Source organism: Pteropus vampyrus, unplaced genomic scaffold (genome assembly GCF_000151845.1).
Source record: "Pteropus vampyrus isolate Shadow unplaced genomic scaffold, Pvam_2.0 Scaffold14, whole genome shotgun sequence".
Classification (NCBI taxonomy): Eukaryota; Metazoa; Chordata; class Mammalia; order Chiroptera; family Pteropodidae; genus Pteropus; species Pteropus vampyrus.
Genome location: NW_011888795.1, coordinates 9,941,973 through 9,964,078, shown reverse-complemented (window position 1 = coordinate 9,964,078; position 22,106 = coordinate 9,941,973). Strand labels below are relative to the sequence as shown.

At 39.3% G+C, this 22,106-nt stretch overlaps 1 protein-coding gene and 1 long non-coding RNA gene across 7 annotated transcripts in view; one reads left to right on the top strand and one right to left on the bottom strand.

The window, feature by feature from the left end:
- Positions 1-20,641, top strand: part of YEATS2 (YEATS domain containing 2) — an 84,859-nt gene extending 64,218 nt beyond the window's left edge. For 3 of the 6 annotated variants that reach the window (XM_011382609.2, XM_011382618.2, XM_023526222.1), the window contains 12 exons: positions 165-341; positions 1,723-1,906; positions 6,066-6,194; positions 6,717-6,815; positions 10,848-10,950; positions 11,820-11,893; positions 13,790-13,869; positions 14,555-14,756; positions 16,364-16,590; positions 17,482-17,556; positions 18,257-18,330; positions 18,839-19,531. In XM_011382609.2, coding sequence (XP_011380911.1) covers positions 165-341; positions 1,723-1,906; positions 6,066-6,194; positions 6,717-6,815; positions 10,848-10,950; positions 11,820-11,893; positions 13,790-13,869; positions 14,555-14,756; positions 16,364-16,590; positions 17,482-17,556; positions 18,257-18,330; positions 18,839-18,947 — 1,533 coding nt within the window. In that variant the 3' untranslated portion in view covers positions 18,948-19,531. Of the gene's footprint in view, positions 1-164; positions 342-1,722; positions 1,907-3,820; positions 5,894-6,065; positions 6,195-6,716; positions 6,816-10,847; positions 10,951-11,819; positions 11,894-13,789; positions 13,870-14,554; positions 14,757-16,363; positions 16,591-17,481; positions 17,557-18,256; positions 18,331-18,838 lie in introns of those variants that run through there. The other 3 variants (XM_011382601.2, XM_023526228.1, XM_023526227.1) reach the window with 3 other exon arrangements.
- Positions 20,642-20,643: 2 nt separating this feature from the next.
- Positions 20,644-22,106, bottom strand: part of LOC111734063 — a 5,887-nt gene continuing 4,424 nt past the window's right edge. The window contains exon 3 of the long non-coding RNA XR_002778288.1: positions 20,644-20,757. This is a non-coding gene — a long non-coding RNA (uncharacterized LOC111734063). The remainder of the gene's footprint in view (positions 20,758-22,106) is intronic.

The window sequence follows — 22,106 nt, the reverse complement described above, 5'->3', positions numbered from 1 at the left end:
TTATAAACTCATGATCTTGTTGGAGAGGTGCCCAGACACTTCATAAAGTTTTTTGATTGCAAGACTTTCTTGGATGTGCTCTAGTTTTGGGGGCGTATGTAAGGGATAAATTGTGCCTATTAACTAGGGCAGCATTGCTACTTCATCTCATTTTGTTTCTGAAGGCGGCCCCTGGGGGACAGGCGTCTCTGATGAAAATATCTGATGGTACATTGAAGTCTGTGCCAGCCACTTCACAACTCTCAAAGCCTGGAACCACAATGCTGAGAGTAGCAGGAGGGGTTATCACAACTGCCACCTCACCAGCTGTGGCCCTCTCAGCAAATGGTCCTGCACAACAGGTGAGAATTAGCGTGACAGTAGAAGATCATAATGAAACATAAAAATAGTAAGAACATAAAGAAGATATTCAGCAGGCACACCAGTGAGCCATATTGCTCTTTTTTAAAAATTGAAGTGTAATTTACATACCCTAAAATTCACCATTTTAAAGTGTACAGTTCAGTGGTTTTTATTCTCAAGGTTGTGCAACCATCACCACCTAATTCTAGAACATTTTATCACAGCAAAATGAACCTCTATACCCTGTAGCAGTCGTTGGATGGACATTTGGGTTGTTTAAACTTTTTGACTATAATGAATAATGCTACTATGAACATTTATGTACAAGTTTTTGTATAATCATATGTTTTCACTTCTCTTGGGTATATATCTAGAAAAGGAATTGCTGGATCACATAGTAACTGTGTTTAACATTTTGAGGAGCTGCCAAATTGTTTTCCTAAGTGGCTGCACCATTTTAGATTCCTACCAGCAATGGATGAGAGTTCCAGTTTTTCTGTATCCTTGCTGACATTTGTTCTTGTCTACTTTTTTTTTTTTATTATAGGCATCTTGGTGAGTGTGAAGTAGTATGTCATTGTGGTTTTGATTTGCATTCCCCTGATAGCTAATGATGTTGAGTATCTTTTTATGTGTTTTTTTGTTTGGTTGGTTTTTTGCCATTTGTAAGTTGTCTTTGGAGAAATATCTATTCAGATTCTTTGCCTATTATTTAGGTGGGTTATTTATTGTCTTTTATTATTGATTTGGATAAACAAATGTATATCCATAAAATTGAAAATTATTCAGCTGTAAAATGAATGAAGTACTGATGCATGCTACAACATATTTTTACCTGATGCTTTTCCCGGTACTCTTCCCTCCCCATCCCTGGGAGAAGTAGTCACTTTCCCCTCATTTGTGATGGTGCCTTGTACCTGTGCCTGCTGTGGCATTCATCACGGTTTAGTAACCCTCTCCTATTTGAGGGCTTTTATCTCTGGACCGCGTAGCAGATGTTTGCTAAATTAATATAACAAACTTTAAAACATTATAGTGAGTTTTCAATAAAACTCATTTTATTCCAGTTTTCATTCTGAGATTATATCCTCCTACATTTTTGGTGTTGAAATGTCCTTTTATAAAGTAATATAATAGATGGTGAATTTTTTTAATGTGGCAACCCTGTGAGACCTCATTTAAAATTTTTCTTGGTCCATGAAATCTAAAAGTCTAGGATCCACTGAACTAGAAAAGAAATATTTTTCAATGGCATGACATTTAATAGGTAGGTAATAATAGCTAGCAGATAATACTTCTTGAATATGCTACATGGCAGTCACTGTTGTGACACTGCTTTCTTTTTCATTATTGTTCTTTCTGATCCTGTCGATTGAGCAGTCAGAAGGAACAGCTTCTAGTTCATCATCTACTATAAGTTCTGTAATGAAAACTTCTGGGCAGCAACAAGCATGTATGAGCCAGGCCACCATGGGCTCCTGCAAGGCTGCAGCTCCCTCAGTTATCAGTGCTACATCCCTGGTGTCCACACCAAACCCCATCTCCGGAAAAGCCACAGTATCAGGTCAGTTGTACTGTAATGATGTTATTTTCTTTCTCTCTTGGGCTAGAATATTTTTGGAAGGTCTTAAACAATATGATGTGTAATATGTTGTTAAAAATAATTAATTCAGCAACATTTTCCGGGTAGCTGCTTTTTAGATAAAGTATTCTTATTTAAAATTTGTGTAAATTTTTAAGTCTGAGATGGTTTTATAAATTGAATAAAAATTTTTAAATGATTAATAAAATCTCAGCCATCTGGAATCCTATTAGGTATTTCGGCTGCTTTCATAAGGTAATTTTGTGGAGTGCTAAGAGTTTCCTCTCTTTAAAGTACCAATTTCTTTTTTTTTTTTTTTTTAATTAACTTTACATGGAACTCATTATAAAACACACATCTCTTTGCTTTCGCAAAACATATAAAATATAAATTAGTCTTAGTGACTTCAAGTCATGATTTTTAACATTAGTTATTAAGTTGGGTAGTGTTAGAGTGATATGCTTGAGGTCTGATAAGATGTATGATATGTTTGTGCCAACACTAAATGGCTCCAGAAAAGTGAACACACAGCACAAATCCTGGAGCCAGATTGCCTTAGTTAAAATAACTTGCTTCAGTTTCCTTGGCTGTAAAATGAGGTTGATAATAATACCTACCTCATAAAATTGAGAGGATTAAATGTGTTGTTTACACACACACACACACACACACACACACACACACACACGTCTGACATGTAGTAGCCATTATATAAATAATTGCTGCTTTTACCATTTTCAGTGTCATCATTGTTAGTCCATATTCCCTTCTCTGCAATTCTAAAATCTGTGAAACACAAAGGTTTGTTTGTTTGGGGTTTTTTTAAAATTTTATGGTGAAATCTGACCTCCAGACAGGCTGTTTGTGCTGCTTACCGTGAACATTTGTGTTTTGCTGCAGAAATATTAATGTGTTTAATTACATAGATGCCATGGGTTGATATAGTACACAGTATTGCTTCTCAAACTTGAGACATCAGTTTTGTTTTTCTACAGTCCAGTACAGACAGATACTTCTGTAAAATATAATAAAAATGTTGCAGCAGTGTCAAACTGTTACAGAAGTTTTTGAACACTTCTAATTTCTGTATTAATGTAACGGATTAATGTCTTATCATAGATTGACAACAATGTACCACCTGGCACTGATAAAAACTGAATATCACTGAATGCCCCCACACAAACATACATAAATACACACACACACACACACACACACACCCACACACACCCCTTAGTCCCTTGTATAAAAGGTTGTGGTTATTGTTGTTCTTATTGTTGTTATTATCACTACATTCTATACGTGACTCTCAACCAAGCCCCTATGTCTCGTTTGCTTTGGGGTAGTTAGACCAAAAGGTTGAGGCCAGTATATTTTTCACATGACTTCTTCTTCCCAGTTCAAATTGATCAAGTTCTAGCGTTGGGAGTGCTCACTGTATTAACTGAATGTTTGGAGACACTGTGTCAGGACTAGAGTAGAAATAGAAGGAATTATTGTTATGAAAAACGAATGCCCTCCCCTTTTCTGATTAGGTTCTTAATATGCAATAAATGAAGTCTCACTGCTTTAAGTTCTAGTTGCATGAGATGCTGCCGGTGAAATTTTCTGTATAATATTTTCATAAAGAATCAAAACTATTTCCTACTGACCATTAATTTTTTAATTAAAATTTTCATATGCATTAGAAACTATTTCAAACAAGTCAGTCGCCATTGTGACTAGAGCAGAGTAAACTCTCTTACTAGGAGTACTAAGAGATAAAGTCAGAGCAGTGGTGGCCAAATCACATACAGCCTTTGTAAGTCATTTTAACAACTTTGACTTTTACCCCTAGGGAAGCCACTGGAGGGGTTTAAGCTAAGGAGTAACATAATCTGCCTTACCTTTTAACAGGATCACTGGCTGCAGCCTTTAGACTAAACTATGAGGCACAAAGTGGAAGCAGGGAACGGACCAAGAAGTAGACACTAAGAAAGAAAATTCAATGAGGTATCAGGGAGCCCCAGCAACATCAGACTACAAGGAGTTCCAGAAAGAAAACAGAAAATAGTGGGAAGGAAATGATCCAAGAAATGAAACAATTTATCCCAGAATTGAAGGGCACGGACTTCCAGGTTCAAAAAGGCACAGTGTCCAGCTCAATGAATGAAAGATGGTTCACACAGAGGCACTATTTGTTCACGAAATCAGAACACCAGGGACAAAGAGAAGATCTTAAAGCTGTCAGAGAGAAATAGAAAAGTTCAGAAATTCCATTATCATTGGGCTTCTCAGTAGCAATGCTGGAAGCTAGAATACTGCTTTTCAAAATTCTAGGGGAAAATTACTTTCAGTTTAAAATTCTGTAATCAGCCAGTACTGAGTGTGAAATATTATCTGCTTCAAATGTATTTCCTGTGCACCCTGTCTGGAGACATTGCTAAAATACATTTTACCAGAGTAAAAGTATAGACCAAGAAAGAGGAAGAAAGCAGGATCAACACAGAAGGAAGGCAAAGGGGATTTCCAGGGCAGCAGTGAAGCTGTCCCCAGGTAGAGAGCTTTCCTGCAGGCCTGGAAAGCACAGTCTGACTTGGGGCAGACCAGAGAGCTCCAGGAAGCCTATCATAAAAGCTGGAACTGTAAATTATTGAGGAGATTTGACTATGTGGAGAATTGTATTAAGGGGTAGTTTATAGCATTCTTGAAGGAGGTGGGTAGTTTATAGCATTCTTAGTATGATGTTGAAAGAGAATTAAGCAAATGAAAAAGGAAATTTTTCAGCTCAGAAGATAAAGTGGAATCATAACATTATGGTATTCTTTGGATCAATAGAGAACAATATTGTAGTATTAGGAAAGAAGGGTGCTTTAAAATGTTTATCTACCCTAGCAGTAAATCAGCATATAATGTTAAAATGTTACATCAAAATGAATCAAGGCCTATAATATACACATTCTTTTAAAAATACTGAGATAAATATTAAAGAATGAATCAAAAGGGTTAAAAGTAGATGCTACTGGGGAATTAGATGAGGTTGGGGAGTTAGAGCAAAGGATGGCTACTTTTAGAAGCTTTTTAGCACTTTTTACTTTTCAACAGATAAGGACGTGATATTTTATTAAAAATAAGAATTTTAAAAATGTGAAAACACCAAGTCATTGTTGTACTCTCCAGGGGCACATCTCAGTAAGTACGTATAACTTAACTGATTTAGAACTTACGTATTCCAAAGAAAGATTTTCTTGTTTATTTAAGATTGTTCTAGAAAGTGCTTAAGATGATTCTTTAAACCAACTGCTTTCCAGTGCCTTAAAGTATCTTTAGCCACTGATGCTGTAAGTAGTTATGTTATAACCGTGTTTGTGTTGTGTCTTACGTGCTCTCTCACAATAAAAGCCCTTTGTCATTTTTTACTGATCCTCTGAATGCCTGGAATAGTTTTGTAATAGAAATAGGAATATGGAAATGGCCTTTAAAGGAAAGTGGGAGAAGATGATCCTTTATAAAATAAGTCGAGAATATTTGCTGTTTGAAAAATAGGGGCCGCACAGAGATGGGAAACTATAAGTTATGGTGAATAGATAGATAGGAGTATCAGATACAAAGGGATGGTGAGAAAGAGATGCAGATAAATTGGATGCAAAAGAGATGCAAATTAAAATGGACTCTGAGTGCTTTGAAACTAATTTTGGAAACATTCTCTAGGCAGTCAGGAGCCAGAGAAGGTTTTTAAGTAGGAAAATTACAATTATCCAAATCAATTAAAAAATTTATATTGATTTTGTACATATCGCAGCTATATACAAAACAAATAAATTGTCATAGAAAGAAAACATGGAAAAGAACTGTCTCAAAATATTTAATACTGTTTGTCTCTACAGTAGAACTTTGGGTGACTTTTTATCTTTTCTATAGTTCTGCTTTTCCAAAAATTTCTGTATTTGTGACTGTGGGATAAAAATAAATTATTATTGTCACACCATTGTTTAATTGTGAAATCTGCCACATCCATTGCCTCATGCTTCCAGCTTGGTTTATTGAAAGGCTAAATGTCCTACGAACTTCCTCTCATGTTAAAATAAGAATACTAAAGAGAGTAGGAACTTTAAGGAAGCATCTGATCTTCAGCTTGGCCTTATCTTCTAACTTATTTTAGGGCTGTTAAAGATTCACTCCAGTCAATCCAATCCCCAGCAGGCCGTCCTGACGATCCCCAGCCAGCTGAAACCACTCAGTGTAAATACATCTGGAGGTGTGCAGACTATCCTGATGCCTGTGAATAAAGGTAAGTCCTTCACCATGGGCCTACCATACTGTGGTTGTCTCCAGGTCTCTCTTGGGAGAAAGTCCGTATTTTCTCAGCTGATGACTGCTTCTTCCTTGTATGGCTTGCCCTTCACTTGTCACAGTATTCCATGGCACCTTGAACTCTACAGCACCAACTCTAGGACTGAAAGTAAAATTCAAATGATCTATTGGCTTCTAATAGCTGCCCATTTCTAAAGTTGAGTAGAGGAGGAACATTTTAAGCATTTATGAGAGTTCAGGTTAATTGGATTTTTATTTTCTTAGTTTAATGACAAGCCCTTATTTCCACAGTTGAAGGTAATGGCTCAGTTACCCTATAATACTAATAGTAAACAACATTATCAAAATCACTGTATTAAAAGAGGGCCTTATCATTTCCATTGTACTGATTGTTTTTGTGCTATTAGTTTAAAATGAGGCTATCACCTGGGAGTTGTATCATCCTCATTAAAATAATTTGTGTATTTCTTATATCCTCCTCTCCTTTTTTGCCTTTTAGTAGTTCAGTCATTTTCTGCCAGCAAATCACCTACCATTCTGCCTGTAGCTGCCCCAACTACAGTCGTCCCCAGCTCTACTCCAGCAACTGTTACAAAAGGTATGTAGTTTCTCATAATATATTTGCCCACAAGTTTTGTGCAAGGCATTACTGTAATCTGAGTCCCTTGAAGTTTCAGCATCTGTGAACCACCTCAAAAATACATACTGTTTGAATGGTGGACTCGACAGTAAGGGAAACAGCTATGTAAAGCATCATTTCTGTCCTCTAAGAACTTATAATCAGATTGAAGAGAGTTGCAGTAGACAGTTGATAACAACTGTAGGATAAATGATCTGGAAAGCGAATGCTGAAATAGCCTAGTCTAGGATGTCTGATCAGGGTTAGTAGGGTATGGAGGCGGATAGGACTTTGTATGGGACATGGATTGTAACCTGGACTTTAAAAGAGTGAAATATTTTTAGCTGTGGAGAGATCAAGGGGCATGCCAGATTAAGGAGACAGTAGAGACAAAGACCAGAGGGCTCGTTAGGGTAAATAGACCAATTAGACTCATCTAGGATATATGGTAAAGGATCTGTGGTAAAGTTGTGATAAAGGAGGGTTAGGTAGGGCCAGGCTTTGGCAAGCTGGCAGTGACATTTTCGACTATTGAGTAGATTGAGATATAGTGCAGTGGATCAGAGCAACAGATTTTGACATCAGTAACATTTGTAGTAATGACGACAGCTACCATGTATAGCCTGATATATACCAGACACCGTGCTACCTGCTTTACATATATCACTAATTATCACAGTACTTCAGGATAGTTATTATGCCCATTTTGCAAATGAGGAAACCGAAGTTTGGAGATGCTAAGTATATACTTCTCAAGTCTAGAAAGCTAGAAAACAGTGCAGTTGGAATTTGAACTACGTCTGCTTTTTAGGCATGCCAAGATCACTCATAATAGTCTCTAGAAGAGGTGGATTTGTAACTTAATAGCATGACCATCTGAAGCAGGGATTGGCCGACTAGTCTGCTGTTTATTTTTTAAATAACGTTTTATAGGCATACAGCCATGCCCATTCATTTATATATTGTCTGTGGATGGGCTCTGACCTCAGAGTTGAGTAGTTCCAACTAAGATCATGTCTCACAAAGCCTACAATATTTTACTGATTAGTCCTTTACAGGAAGTGTTTGCCAACTCCTGATCAAAAGAAAGCTCATGATAGAAATACTGGACCAGCATTTCTCCTCAGTAGTAGGTATATGTCATAGGCCTTCCTTGTATAGACGCTGATTCAACTTATTTTGGACTGGGGCCAGAACATCTCTGTTTTGACTTTAATTGAGGTAAAATTTCGTATAGTGAAATGCAAAGCATACCATTTGAAGAGTTAAACACATGTAAGCAACATCCCTTTTAAGATGTAGAAATTTCTATCACTTTGTGTCCCTTCCAGTCAATTCCCACCCCCATAGGCAACTGCTGTTCTGATTTCTATTACGATAGATTACTTGTGTCTGTTTTTTAACTTTATGAATGGAAGCACATGTATTCTTTTGTGTGTGGTTTCACTCATTCACCATAATGTTTTTGAGATTCATCCATGTTGTTGAGCAGTATTCCATATTGTAGGAATACACCATAATTTGTTTTTGCTTTTTTCTGTTGGTGGGCATTAGAGTTGTTTCCAGTTTGGGGCTATTATGTACAAGTCTTTGAGAGCATATGTTTTCATTTTTCTAGTAGAATAGCTGTCTCAATCTGAAAATGCTGATCATATAATTCTGTAATTGTCCGAGTGTCAGAATCGGGTGGTATACTCGCACCTGTAGCATTGGGGTATCTGAACTTTTTCTGAGGACTTACTTTCGTTTCTTGAAGTCTTGGAATCACTAGGGATTGGAGGAATCTGTATTACTAACAGTGAAATTAGCAAGGTCACTCAATGTAAGTCAGTATACAAATAAAAATAATTTTAATTTCTACATAGAAATTAAATGCTAACAACCTGCTAAACATTTCTGAGAGAAATGAAAAAGACCTAAATGGAAGGTTATTAATAAATTATAAGTAATTTGTTATAAATATAATGCATTATATTAATTTAATGAAAGAGCTGAAGTTATCAATTCTCCCACAAAAATTGACATGCAGATTCAGTACAGTCCCAGTCAAAAACAGTGTTGTTTTTGTGTGTGCATGGAAATTGACAAGCTAAGTCTAAAATGTATAAGGAAAGCCAAAGGCTTAGAATAGCCGACCAGTGTTAAAGAACAAAAAACTAGGGGACTTAGACCACCAGAGATATATACCGTTAAGCTGCAGTAATTGAGATAGCATGATATTGGTTCGAGAATAGACAGGCTAATGGAACAGAAAAGAGACCCCAGAAATAGACTCATACGTATATAGTGTCACCTGATTTATGACAAATGGTCTTTTCAGTAAGTAGTGCTGGGTTAATTGGATATATCCATTTGGGAAAACAGTGGGTCTTGGCTCCTACCTTAAACCATAAACAAAAATTAATTCGAATTGGGTCATAGACCTAAATGTGAAAGGTAAAACAATAAAGCTTCTAGAAGAGAATATGAGAATATCTTCAAGACTTTGCGCACAGAACACACAAGAAAGCCATAAAAGAAAAGATTGGTAAATTAGACTTTATTAACATTGGAAATCCACTTCATCAGAGGGACACAATTAAGAGTGAAAGTCAAGCTACAGACTCAATATTTGCGATAGATATATATCTAACAAAAGAGTCACATACAGAGCATATACAGAATTTCTAAAATTCAATATGAAAAAGACTGACACTTTTTTAAAGATCAAAAAATGTGATACGAAAAGTTGTTTGATCTTGTCATCAGGGAAATGCAAATTAAAATCATAGTGAGATACTAGTCTATCACCAAAATTAAAAGGATGGGAAACACCGAGTGTTGGCAGAGATGTGAAACAATTGTAACTTGTACACATTGTTGGTGGGACTAAACATTGATATAATCACGTTCGAAAGCAGTTTGACAGTTTCTAATAAAGTTTTACATACATCTGCCCTCCGTTCCAGCAAATACACTTCTAGGAAATGTGTGCTTATGTCCACCAAATGACATACAAGAGTGCCCATCACATGTTATCTTTAATAACTAAAAAGATGCTGATGCAGACAATTATGTACAGCATGATTCCAGTTACATGAAATTCAGAGTGGACAAAAAGTGTCGGGAGGAACTGTCACAAGCTTAGGGGAGCCTAGTTGAGCAGTGGAAATACTGTCTTACCTTGATTTGAGTGTGAAGGACATGGGTGTATACATATGTAAAATTTATCGACCTATATATTTCATTTTTGTGTACTGTATGCTAGTTATGTATCAGTAAAAAGGGGGAGAATGTACTAGTATATGAAACTACTGAAAGATATTGAGTAGAAAAATGATACTAAAATGTCCCTTTAGGAAAATTTTCTGGTGCTGGTGTATAAGATCGAGTGTATAGAAAACAGATTGAAGGTAGGGAAGCTGATACAGAAGCAGTAGTGTGTGGTCAGAGTTTTTTGATCAAAGAAGACTATAGAACTAAAGGAAGACATGTGCATGCATCTATCTTCCATCAATAGATTCAATAATATTGAAAGCCTAATGTGATTAGCTTGGATATTTCCTAGCACAGAGGATCTGATTTCTGCTTTCTGCCTTATATCTTAGAACACTGAAATAATGCCGAAAGTTGATAAACTGAGCTAGAGGGATGATATCCAGAAGGATATTAGAACTTAGGAACAGGCCAGTGTTGTATTTTAATGTGGCGTTGTTCAGTGCGTGTGTGTGTGTGTGTTCATTCTTACATAGTGATGTCGTTGGCCCTTTCAGAACTGTCTAAGAAGCCATTTTATTGCCCTGCCTTGTCATGAGCTGAGTTGCTCCCCATGAGATCCAAGCTAACAGTTCTTCCTTTGTCTGCCGACCCTGTGATGATAGGCGCCATCTCAGTCCCCTGGCTGTGTCCCTGCAACAGCTGGTGTGGCAGTTTCCTCACTGAGTTTGAACGGAAGGGCTTTTGTTTCTGCCTACACGTGTCCTTGCATCATTGAACCCTAACAGCTCTCTCTTTGTTGCGCTTCCCTCATAGTGAAGACCGAACCAGAAACTCCTGGGCCAAGCTGCCTCTCTCAGGACGGTCAGACAGCAGTGAAAACAGAAGAAAGTTCTGAGCTGGGAAACTATATCATTAAGTAATTATTTCAGCCCTTTCTCTAAGAGATTAGTTGTGCTTTGGATGTTTTTATGATATGTTTTAAAAACCATGCCTGCTGCAGTTGACTATGTATAAGGTTATGTGTGCATAGAGATAAGCCCCTTAATGGATGGAAACCTGTGTGCAGTGAACAAGTATTACCACCTGATATGATGCACACCCAGCTCAAGCGTCTTATTTTACACATTGATGTGAGCTGGAAGTGACACTTGATTTGTCGCCTCAGAAGCCTCAGGTGGAATTATAGATCTCCAGTTGAGTTTGCTAGCATGTACCTTCTTTGAGGAATCCTTGGGTATGAAATTTCTCATGATACAGTTACTTAGGTGTGAACACATTTTTTGTCCAAGTAGCCACACACCTGCCTAATCTTAACCCTTTTCATGGGCCTTATGCACTCATTGTTTCTTCTAGAAATACTTCATGAGATTTTACAATTTCCATATTGGGAACCCACCTCTGACCACATATTTTGATGTATCTCAGACTGCTGGGGACATGAACTATAATGGCTCTAAGGCATTTATATGATAGAATTTTCTGCCATAGTGGCAGTCACACTGAAAAAAGACTGTGTGGCTCTTTATAAATATAGATAAAATAAAATGTGATATTTTCATAATTTGCCATTCCTGAGGTCTCATCTGTTTATTTTAGTCTTGATGTTTTCTTTTTAAGCATAGAATGATCTTCGTTTGTAAAGAAGGCTATCTGTGGAAGAAAACATCTGCCAACATAGTTGGTTTAGTGTTAATTACTTCAGAAAGGGAGAATATGTACATAAATTCATGTGTGTAAATGGCTAGAAGCTGCTACAACCTTAATTTTCTTTTCTTTTATCCTCAGGATAGACCATTTAGAAACTATCCAGCAACTCTTAACAGCAGTTGTAAAGAAGATCCCATTAATCACTGCAAAAAGTAAGACGATTATTCTAAATATATGGATGCATTTTTTTTTAAAGCTGTGAACTACTTAGGATATTGAGTCAACTTGAAGCACTTGAATTATAAATTAAAACATGTGGTCGTTATCTTAGGAGGCTTTCACTACAGCTGCAGCTCATGTGCAGGGTTTTAGAATTCAAAATTTCTTGGTCAACCAGTTAGTCTTTCACTGTCTTTACTCTGTTTGATCTGTAGAAGGAATTTTTTGCATTTATTGTTGTATGTAAATCATAAATCTGTTCTGTGTATAATTAAAACTGTATTAGCTCTTAATGTTTATTAATAAGGAAAGAAATTAAAATTTGCCTATAATGTGCCAGATTGTGCAGGCTCATTACTTTTACTCTCTTATTTAATCACAGCCTCTTGTGGGATAGGTGATGTCATCTCTGTTTTACAGATGAGAAAATCGAGGATGAGCAAAGTTAAGTAATTTGCTCGAGATCATTAGCGGTGGGCGATGAGGCAGTTCTGTTTGACTCCAAAGCCATTTGTCTCTCCTCTACCACTCACTTTCCTCACTTTGCAGAAATGTGTGATGATCACGACCTCCAGCAGTGAAGTCTTCTCCAGCACTGCCCATTGTTAGCTAGACTGAATAATTTGCTTCTCAGCCCCGGTTGTCCTGACAGAATCAACAACCCTTACCGAGGGGCAGACAGCCTTTGGGTGCTTAGGGGTGTGTCTCGCCCGGGAACATGTAGAGAGACAAGATGAAGATTATCATATTGCATTCCTGGGAATATGAAAATGATAAGCCAAGTACAGACTATGTTGCTTTTTTTTTTTTTCCAAATGTAATAGCAAAGAAATTATTATTTTTTTTCTTGGTTGAAATTTGAGCAGTCATTTTTGAGGTAGTTCAGAGTAAACTTTCAGTGACATTTTCCTAGCCCAGCAGAACAAAATTCAAAAGTCTTTCTCCTCTCCTTCCCCGCTTTTTAGGATTTAGATACAAATACAAAATATTAAAGCTAGAAGGCAGTTCAGAAACCATCTTTCCCACCGGTCTATTTTATAGATAAGAAAATTGAAGCCCAGGGAGGTTATGTAGGTTGCCCAAGGCCACTCACTGAATTAATGGCAGGGCCAAGGCTAGATCTCAGATCTCCCGGTTCCTAGTAGAATGCCATTTCCACTTATTTTAATAGCTTCATGGCAGTAGATTACCTTTCTCTACCAAAGAAGCTGATTTCCCAAGGAGAGATGTTTTGAGTACACACAAATGAGATGTCTTCTCTTTTAAGGAGCCTTTCTGTGTTACGTTGCATCTGAACTTGCCCAGTAAGGAACATATTCCAGTAAAGAGGTCTAAAGAAACTTTTGGACATGCCTCGAGCAAATAAGATTTGATTTAAATCATAACAATTTTTAAAGTAATAAATATGAAAAGCTAGTTGAGCAGGCCTCATGGTGAATAATCCCCCCTTTTTCTATACTCATCTTGCAAATGTGGCTTTTCTGAAAATTTGAGGCCCTGTACCTTGTCTTCAGCAACTGGTAATGATATTGTTGCAAATGTCAGGGCTCCAGCAAGTTCACTTTTGTTGTAGCAAGTGGGAGACTGATAAGAAACAGTGAAGGGTCACTAATAGCTTTGGCAGCAAAACATGACAAGGTGTGTATCACTGGAGGCAGTTACGTGCATCTCAGGGGCATTCAATAGATTCTTGCACTGATCTGAATGACCAAGAATCCACTTGCCCTTTTTATTTTCTCTATTATCTCTAAGTAATGGAAATATTGAGGAAGTTATTGTAACTAAAATTGCAGCAGAGTTTCTTTTTTAAAAAATAAAGTTTGGTTTGCCATGTAGGGAAAAAAAACATAACAATTTTATTCAGAATTTGCTGGATATGTGCATTCTAGGTGAAGATGCCAGCTGTTTTTCTGCAAAGTCTGTGGAGCAGTATTATGGCTGGAACATTGGAAAGAGGAGAGCTGCCGAGGTAATCCCATGTCTGCCTATTTGATATTCAGGCCACCACTGAAAGCCTGCGGGGAGAAAAGAACCAAAACACATGTGCATTCTGGCTGCCTCTGTAAACCTTGTCGAATGGAACAGTGATAAAATTTGCAGCATATTTTGTTCAATATTTGATGGTAGAATTTTTTCCTCTGTTAAAAATCTCATTCTTCAAAGACTTATAGCTAGCCTTTGAAGGTCTCCTTTCTTTTCTTCTATTGGTAAAATTTTCTAAAGTTTTTTACGGATTTCAGTATATTAAAATTAAATCAAGTGTTCATTGAGTGCTTACAGCGTGGCAGCTACTATGCCAGACGGTGGGGTTGTAAGAGGAAAGAACGCGTACAAAGGCATGCTTAGGAAGCTACGGGGAAGTCAGTGTGATGGGTTCAGGGAGGCTGGGGAGGGAAGGGAAAGAGGAGGTCATAGGTTGAGACCCAGTGGAAAACCTTATAGGCCAAACTTTTGAGATCCATTTTATTTTATAAGCATTAGGTAGAAATTCTTACACTTATTTTTTTTTAAACTGAGGACTAGCACAATCAAATTTGTTTTCCTTAGAAAAAAATGATTCTAACAAGTTAAGTTAGCATAGTGATTTACAGTAGGGTGATTTGAACACACTGCTGAGTTGAATTTGATTATGGTTCAAAAAAATTTTTTTTTAGTGGCAAAGAGCAATGACAATGCGAAAAGTCTTACAGGAAATACTGGAGAAGAATCAAAGATTTCACCACCTGACTCCCCTTAAAACCAAGCACATTGCTCACTGGTGTCGTTGCCATGGCTACACCCCACCTGACCCGGAGAGCCTGAGGAACGATGGGGACTCTATCGAGGATGTGCTGACCCAGATCGACAGCGAGCCGGGTAAGCCTTCAATGGGACTCGCTGAGCAGCAGCAGCAGCCAGAGGGGTGTTTGCGTGGAACACTCTCATCTCTTCAGCCTCCATGGTTCTGGGACCCCTTCAGTCCTAGCATTTACTAGGACTCGAAAAGTTACTGTGGAGGACAGGAACCTTTGCTCACCTCTGACCATGTGTGTCCCGTCTCCTTTCCCTGCCAGTACAACCCCTACAGAAGTATCCGTGCCCAAGAGTCCCGAGTGTCATGCCCCAGCCAGGAATGTGCTGGCCCAGACTATACAGTGGGCACACACTGTCTGCTCAGGAGTCCCCTTCCTCTTCTTGGAAGATTTTGCTAATCCACCTCCTTTCCTCCAGGTAGCAGTGACTTCTTCCTTCGTGACCTTATAACCCCTCAAAGACGAGTCTGTCCAGTCTCCTTAAAGACGGGGACACTGTCTTATCTGTTACTTTATTTTCAGACCTAGCTAGGAAGTGCACGACTCAGTATTGGAGGCATAGACGTTAATACTTAGTAGCATAGCAGACAAAATGAATTGTTTTATGATAAAGACATAAGCGACTGCTGTATCGGAGCAGGGCTTGTATGGGAAAATATTTTGAGTTTTACTTTAAAGAATAAGAAGGGTTGTTTTCTCCTCCCAACCCCATTTCTGTAGAAAAACAGAAGCTCCACCTCCCCGACTGAAGGAAGCTGGAGCACAGGGAGGGTGTAGAGGTTCCTTTAAGACTTAGCACAAGTCCCATTTTCTCCATGAAGCTTTTCTGGGACCCTAATGTGGGATGACCTCTCCTTTCTCTTCTCCCCAGCAGCACTTAATATCAGAACCTTGAGAGTTTGTCAGATTTATATATCTTTGGAGAGCAGCCACCATGTTAATCACTTCCGTGCTTCACTGGTAGTATATGTAGAGCATGATACTTTACATACACTGGGCTTTTTGTTAATATGCCTGATTAATCAGTGAGCGCCCAGTCAGTAAAACAGAAGAAGCCAGGAACTGGATGTCCTGCCATCATCCTGCTGGGTGCCCATAAGCCCATCTTGTACCTGGTCTGGACCTCATTTATTCATCCATAAAATGAAAGGGGTGCACGGAAGGCCCTTCTGGCTTTAAAGTTCTGATATTCTTTGTTAGACTTTGTATAAGTCAACTTAATAAAGACTGGATGCAATGTGTACACTAAAATGTTAGCAATATTGATCTCTGAACAGTGACAATACGGGTGATTTTTATTTCTTTACTGTGCATTTCTAAATTTTCTACATTTAAAATATGAAAATTAATTTAGTCATTAACATTTGAGAGCGGGGAGATGGTCTTCTTTTTGGTGGCACAAGTCAGAATTGTGTACTGTCTGTTTTGTCTCAGGTTGCAGTCTCATCACATACATCTTAACATAAGATGCCTGTCTCTGTGTTTGTCTACTCAGTGAATTAGTAGTTCTCATACTCAGAGATCCGTAGAATCTTAGAACTGGAGGGAAGGTCAGCTCTCTTGATACTTACCCCCTTCTTCTCTGGGTCTCAAACTGTGGGACTTGTAGAGATGGTAAGCCCTTGTCTTTTGTCACCACAGCTCTCATAATACTGATTACCTCTCATTTAGAGTGCCCATCATCATTCTCCTCTGCTGACAACCTCTGCCAGAAACTGGAAGACCTGCAGCAGTTTCAGAAGAGAGAGCCAGAGAATGAAGAAGAGGTGGATGTACTCAACCTCTCAGAGCCATTACAGATAAACATCAAAAAAGAACAGGAAGAGAAACAGGAAGAAATGAAATTGTACCTGCCACCAACACCAGGGTCTGAATTTATTGGCGACATCACACAGAAGGTAGGGGCTGTGGCCTGTGGTGTTGCTAGATCACAAACCAGGTGTGAAATGCTCAGACATTTGGCCTTGTAAACTAACAGCAGACTTTTCTGGTGAAGCAAATGTGTGATTTACTTCTGCCTGATAAACTTGGGGTATGCTTTCTGGGCACCCACCTTCCCACACCAGGGCCCTTGGGTAAGAAATTAATTACATGTGAAAAGGCCGCTTGTTGAACATGGAACTGTAGCAAAGAGCTAGATATAGACAGTTTTTTACTTTTCTTCTCCCTTTTGCTCATTTGCCACAATAGAAACACCTTTCTGTCCTGAGGCATGTCATAATATTTCAAGCCCTACTTCAAAAGTTAAGCTTTCTCTGGCATTGTTATTGCCCCCAAGTGTTCTGCCTGTGGTGTGGATGCACCTTATGGTACAGGAGAGAGTTAGTTACCCACCTCTGATGGAACTTAGCAGCTCTTCAGCATCTGCCACCTGCACAGCTGCTTCAAATCCAAAGTGAAAGGCATTGTTTGTTTTCACTTTTAGGAGGATATGAAAAATGGGGCAAGATGCAATTTCCAAGTATATCTTCATCACCTTTTGTAAATAAAGCCTTAGAGTCTGGTTCTAGGCTTTCCAGTATATTGATCCCACTGTCAGAATTCATGGCAAATCCTGACTGTGTTCTCCCGTGAAGGGGATTTGGGGGTAAATGCAAGATTCTAACAGCATTCACTCAAAAATGGAGAAATTGAGTAACATATTCTTCATGAACTCCCCATGAATTTTGTCCAGAACGTTTTATTCTTCCAACCAGACATCTCTTTGGGTGTCAGAGAAGTGTGCTTGTTTGGAGAGAGGCTGTATTAATGTGGAAATAGGAACAAATGGCTTTCTTCGGCTTTTTCAGATTGGAATCACACTGCAGCCCGTGGCGCTTCATAGGAACGTGTATGCATCAGTGGTAGAGGACATGATTTTAAAGGTGGGTGTCAGCTGGCAGCAGAGGGGCCAGCCAGGCAGGGCTGTCTGAATGCCAGGCTGTTTTGAGTAAGGAGGGATAAATACAGAAACAGAATAGAGATGACAAATTTTAAGGTTTCAGGCTTAAAGTTTTTTTTTTATTTTTTTTTATTTTAAATGAACTAAATTATGGTTCCTCTGAATGTTGAAGCACCTCCAATAAGAGATTCTTTGCTGATGTTACTCTAATAATATTTATTAGTGCCATTTCAAGTGCTTTTTAAGTAGTCTGAGGTGAGAGTCAGTGCTCTTATTTGAGGAGGTGACAGAGTAGGTGACAGAGGCAAAGCCTTGGATTTTCTCCACATGTCACAATAGCAGCAGAGAAACAGCCACACTGTCCCATCTCTGAGCAAGGTGATAACAAAAACCAGTTTCTTTACCCAGCATCTTTTAAGCTCAGCAGTTCCTTTCCTGGTGGGTCGCCTCCCATAGCAGGGTACCTCGCAAATAACCCTCAGTTATTTTGCTTGAAAACATCTGATTAATGAAAATTAGTCACATTCATAATTTCTCAGAATCATGGCTCCTATCATTCCTTAAGGACTTTTGATCCTTAGGTTCAGTTTTCAAAGTCTAGGGTATGAGATGGGGTCAGATGCATCCCTTCTTGCCTGAAAGCAGATGCTTGTTTTTGAGAGTAACAGCATCTTCTGTTGTAGGCTACGGAGCAGCTGGTGAATGACATCCTCAGACAGGCTTTGGCAGTTGGATACCAGACAGCATCCCACAACAGGTACCGTTATCGCTTCAGTCCGTGGTCTAACTCCATCTCCCATCTTTCCAAGAGACAGGAAGTATCGTTCCAGAGTACTGTGGTGCTTTGACTCAGCTTTCATTCTGCTAAGACTGAATTACAAAAATATCGTTGTTGTACTCTATACTTTACTTCCTCTTTTCTCAGTCTTCAGTTTTTTTTTCTTAATCTTGAATTCAACCAGCTTCTTGAAATCCATCTCAAACCTGTGACTGGGAAGTAGGATCTGATCCCTAAAAAGGGCCAAATGAAGAGGGTGGACCAAATCTTCACCAAAGTTAAAAGGAATTAATAGGAAAGAAGAGAGAAAAAGAATGCCCCTGGCCACTCTCCCCACCCCCAGGTAGCCCTAAACTATGCCTTGTCACTCATCATTATCCCCTTCCATTAGGGCCTTTGCAGGAGATGGTCCTTTAGATAAATTAATTGATTAAATTATTAAGTACATGAGAGGATTGCACTTACCAGCCTTTGTTTTTTGGACCAGGATTCCCAAAGAAATTACAGTGAGTAATATTCACCAGGCCATTTGCAACATTCCTTTTCTGGACTTCCTCACCAACAAACACATGGGGATGTTGAATGAAGATCAGTGAGTGGAAGGAAGCTGCCCCAGGAAAGCAGGATCTGGAGGTGTATACGAAGCTCTGAACTGCGATGGCTCTTCTCTTTGGGGAAGGAGGTTATTTTCTTTGTGCCTCAGAACATCATGGCTACCAAACCATTGCCTCCACCTAATTCAGTGTAACACCAGAGTGTTCAGTCCCAGATCAGATCCCTTTAGGAGAGAAATTTCCTGATTCTAAAGTGAAGCTGTGAGTGGATGCATGCTCTGTCACCTTGCATTTGTTCACTGTAAAGCTCCATGAGAGGGTCCCAGAGCTGGGCCAGGCTGTGTGTATCCTCTGGGTGTGCTCAGGGGTGTATCTGGGGCCCGAGTCTCCCTCCAGGAGACAGAACATGAGTCTGACAGGCTAGAGATTTCACCCATTCGGTGGGCTGGGGTTACAGACATCCCTGACAGTTGCCCTGGTAACCTGGCGAAGGACTGGGCTTCAGCGCTCAGCAGGCGGCCGTGGTGTGGAGGATCTGCGCTCAGCCCAGGTGTATCGGCTGCAGAACCCAGTGATGCTGTGTGGGGGAGGTTGCAAACTGAGCAGGATTTTTTTTTTTTTTTTTTTTTTTTTGCGCATAGAAGCATTGTTACAGCCAGTCTCAGAGCATCGTCCAGTAATAGGCAGATCCCAGCATAGGTCAGGAAAGATTTGACTATAACCAAGAAGTTCTTAATATGCTTATAATAGATAACACCCACAAATCCCGGGCACTTGGCAGACTCGTACCAGCATTATGTGTGTCGGGCAGGGAGTTGGGTCCACACAGTCCGTGTGGTGCAGGAGCTTCTGCTGCTGGATCCATGTTGAGTGGCCAGTGGGGAGCAGCCCGTGGGACAGGCCCCACTAGGGTGGTTCAGCCTGTCAGTGGACTTCGTGTCCTGCTTTTCTCTGTCAAGTTTTTCCCAAGAAGAAAAATGTTTCAAAGAAACACTTGTGAGTGCCTTAAAGGTAGAGAAATGGCTGCCAAAGCCAAGATAGAGTTAGTTATATCAGTGCTCAGAAGCAGTGAGACTATAAGCAGATGGGCAAGAGAAGTGAAGAGAAGAAGGAAAGTTAGCAGCGCCCTGCATGATGTCCAGTCCTATTACAAGTACTGTTTTCCAGGCTTCTAACACTGTGTGGAAGTGAAGGAATGAATTTATTCTCAGTTAGGAAGCTGCTCAAAGACAATTTGAAACCTGTGAGTCAGAGTCAGAGAAACTTACCTAAGCAACATAATTTGTGTTCTCATGAGTCCAATAGATGTTTGAGTCAGGAAAAGGCAGAAGTGACACCCTGAGAAATCTACTCTTTTATTCTGCATCCGAGAATTGCAAATGCAGGAGGAAGTCTATTCAGTAAGGCATAAGGCATGCCCTGGCTTAAATAGTTTAGTAGTAAAAGCTCAGCTAGTCTGTACATAAACTACTCCAAGCAAAGGTCATGGGCAAGTGTATAGATTCATGCAGCAGTGAGTGGACTGTGACTGAGCTCTACAGGAAGGTTTGATCCAAATGAGAACAGGTTCATTTACTTACAGGTATGAAAGCCTAAAGAAATTACCTTTTTGCAAAAGAAATATTAAATGGCTTAACATTCCCCATATGTGTTAATGTTTCACATGTATTTGTATCATAATGTGTAACATAATTGTGTAACAAAAATACCTACAATAAATCTTTTAGTATTTGTGATGGGTTTTTTGGTGTAGGGTTCTTTTTACATTAGGTCAGCTAGAGCTGGGATAGGGCGAAGGTATAGGTCTTTATGTGTTTAATTCTTCCACTTTTTTCCAAAGGAACTTGAGGCTCTGCAAGATAAAGGATAACAGTTAAGTAAAGTCTGCAAAAAACCTGGAAGATACATGTTGACCCCAGACATAATGATTTCAGACAGCTTGGGGCAAAGGAAAACTGCTTAATTGAGCTCAGAGCTTCCTCGAAGCCAAGGCAATGCTGCAATAGCTCCCGTCTTCTGAAAAAGAAACTCACTGGTTTGTCTGGCGAGATAAAATTGGTCTGAGCTAAGGCCTGGAAGAAGTTACTCCTGTGACAGTCTTGCTGTGACTGTCTACTATCATAATGGCTAAAAAATTACCGAAAAGGCAGAAGCATTTTAGAATGACCACTTTTTATATCCATCCTTACAAAGAACTAAAAGCTTTTACAGCCCCTCCTCTGCAGGGAGGAGGCATTGTGAGATAGGCCAGGTGTGGAGCTTTCCTGGGAACAGACTTCACCTAGTGTTAACCTTTAGGAAGTTGAGTAGTCCAGGAAGACGACTAGGGGCATTGCTTAGGCTGAATGTTGTCTCAGCCACAGTTTTGACAGGAGCCGTGCAACAGTCAGTCAGATATCAGTGTCACAGGCAGTACCTTAACTGGGGACTCCCTCTTACTGACTGAAGGAGCCTGTGTGAGTGGGGCCAGCAGGGCCAAGGTTTTCTCAGAAGCTGCTTTTTGGAGTTTGGCCTAAAATTCTGGAGTTATTACAGGTATGAAAGTTTTAGCGATAGGTTTTTCTGAGTTTAAAACACCACAGAGCACAGAGAGGTGGGACCTTGCTCTGACTGCAGGTGAATGATCTTGGATCTCCCTCTGGCAGGGCCTCGTGGTGCAGCCGCACGGCTGATGGAAGTGGCTTCTGGCGGTGCTGACTTTGGTTATGGAATTATTAATACTGAACTTTCTTTTGGCTGAAATTAGCTTAACAGATTGAACTGTTTTATTTTTAAAAACTTTTCTTATTACAGAATACAAAAATTCTTGTTATAAACTTTAACAAATGTAGTAAAGTATAATTAATTTAAAAATTCCCCTCCTTAAAGATAACCATCACTAATATTCCGGTGCATTTCTTTATGTATATTATATGTATGTGATACATATGGGTTAGAACCGTACATACGGTTGAGTCTGTTGTCTGTTGTTTCCTAAGGCCACTCCAGTAGCGTGATGTTAGGCCTGGCCAAGACCTAGACCGAGTGGGAGGAAATTTCTCCTTCAGAACCCAGATCTCATAATAATCAATGAAGTCTAGTAAGGAAGGTGGGGGTTGGGGTGTTTGTGAAAAGCTGTCTGTTCTGGTGCATTCCAAAAAGGTTCTTGGGCATGCATTATGCCTTGCAGAGGCCAGGCTGCCTTAGGCAGTGGGTGCTCCC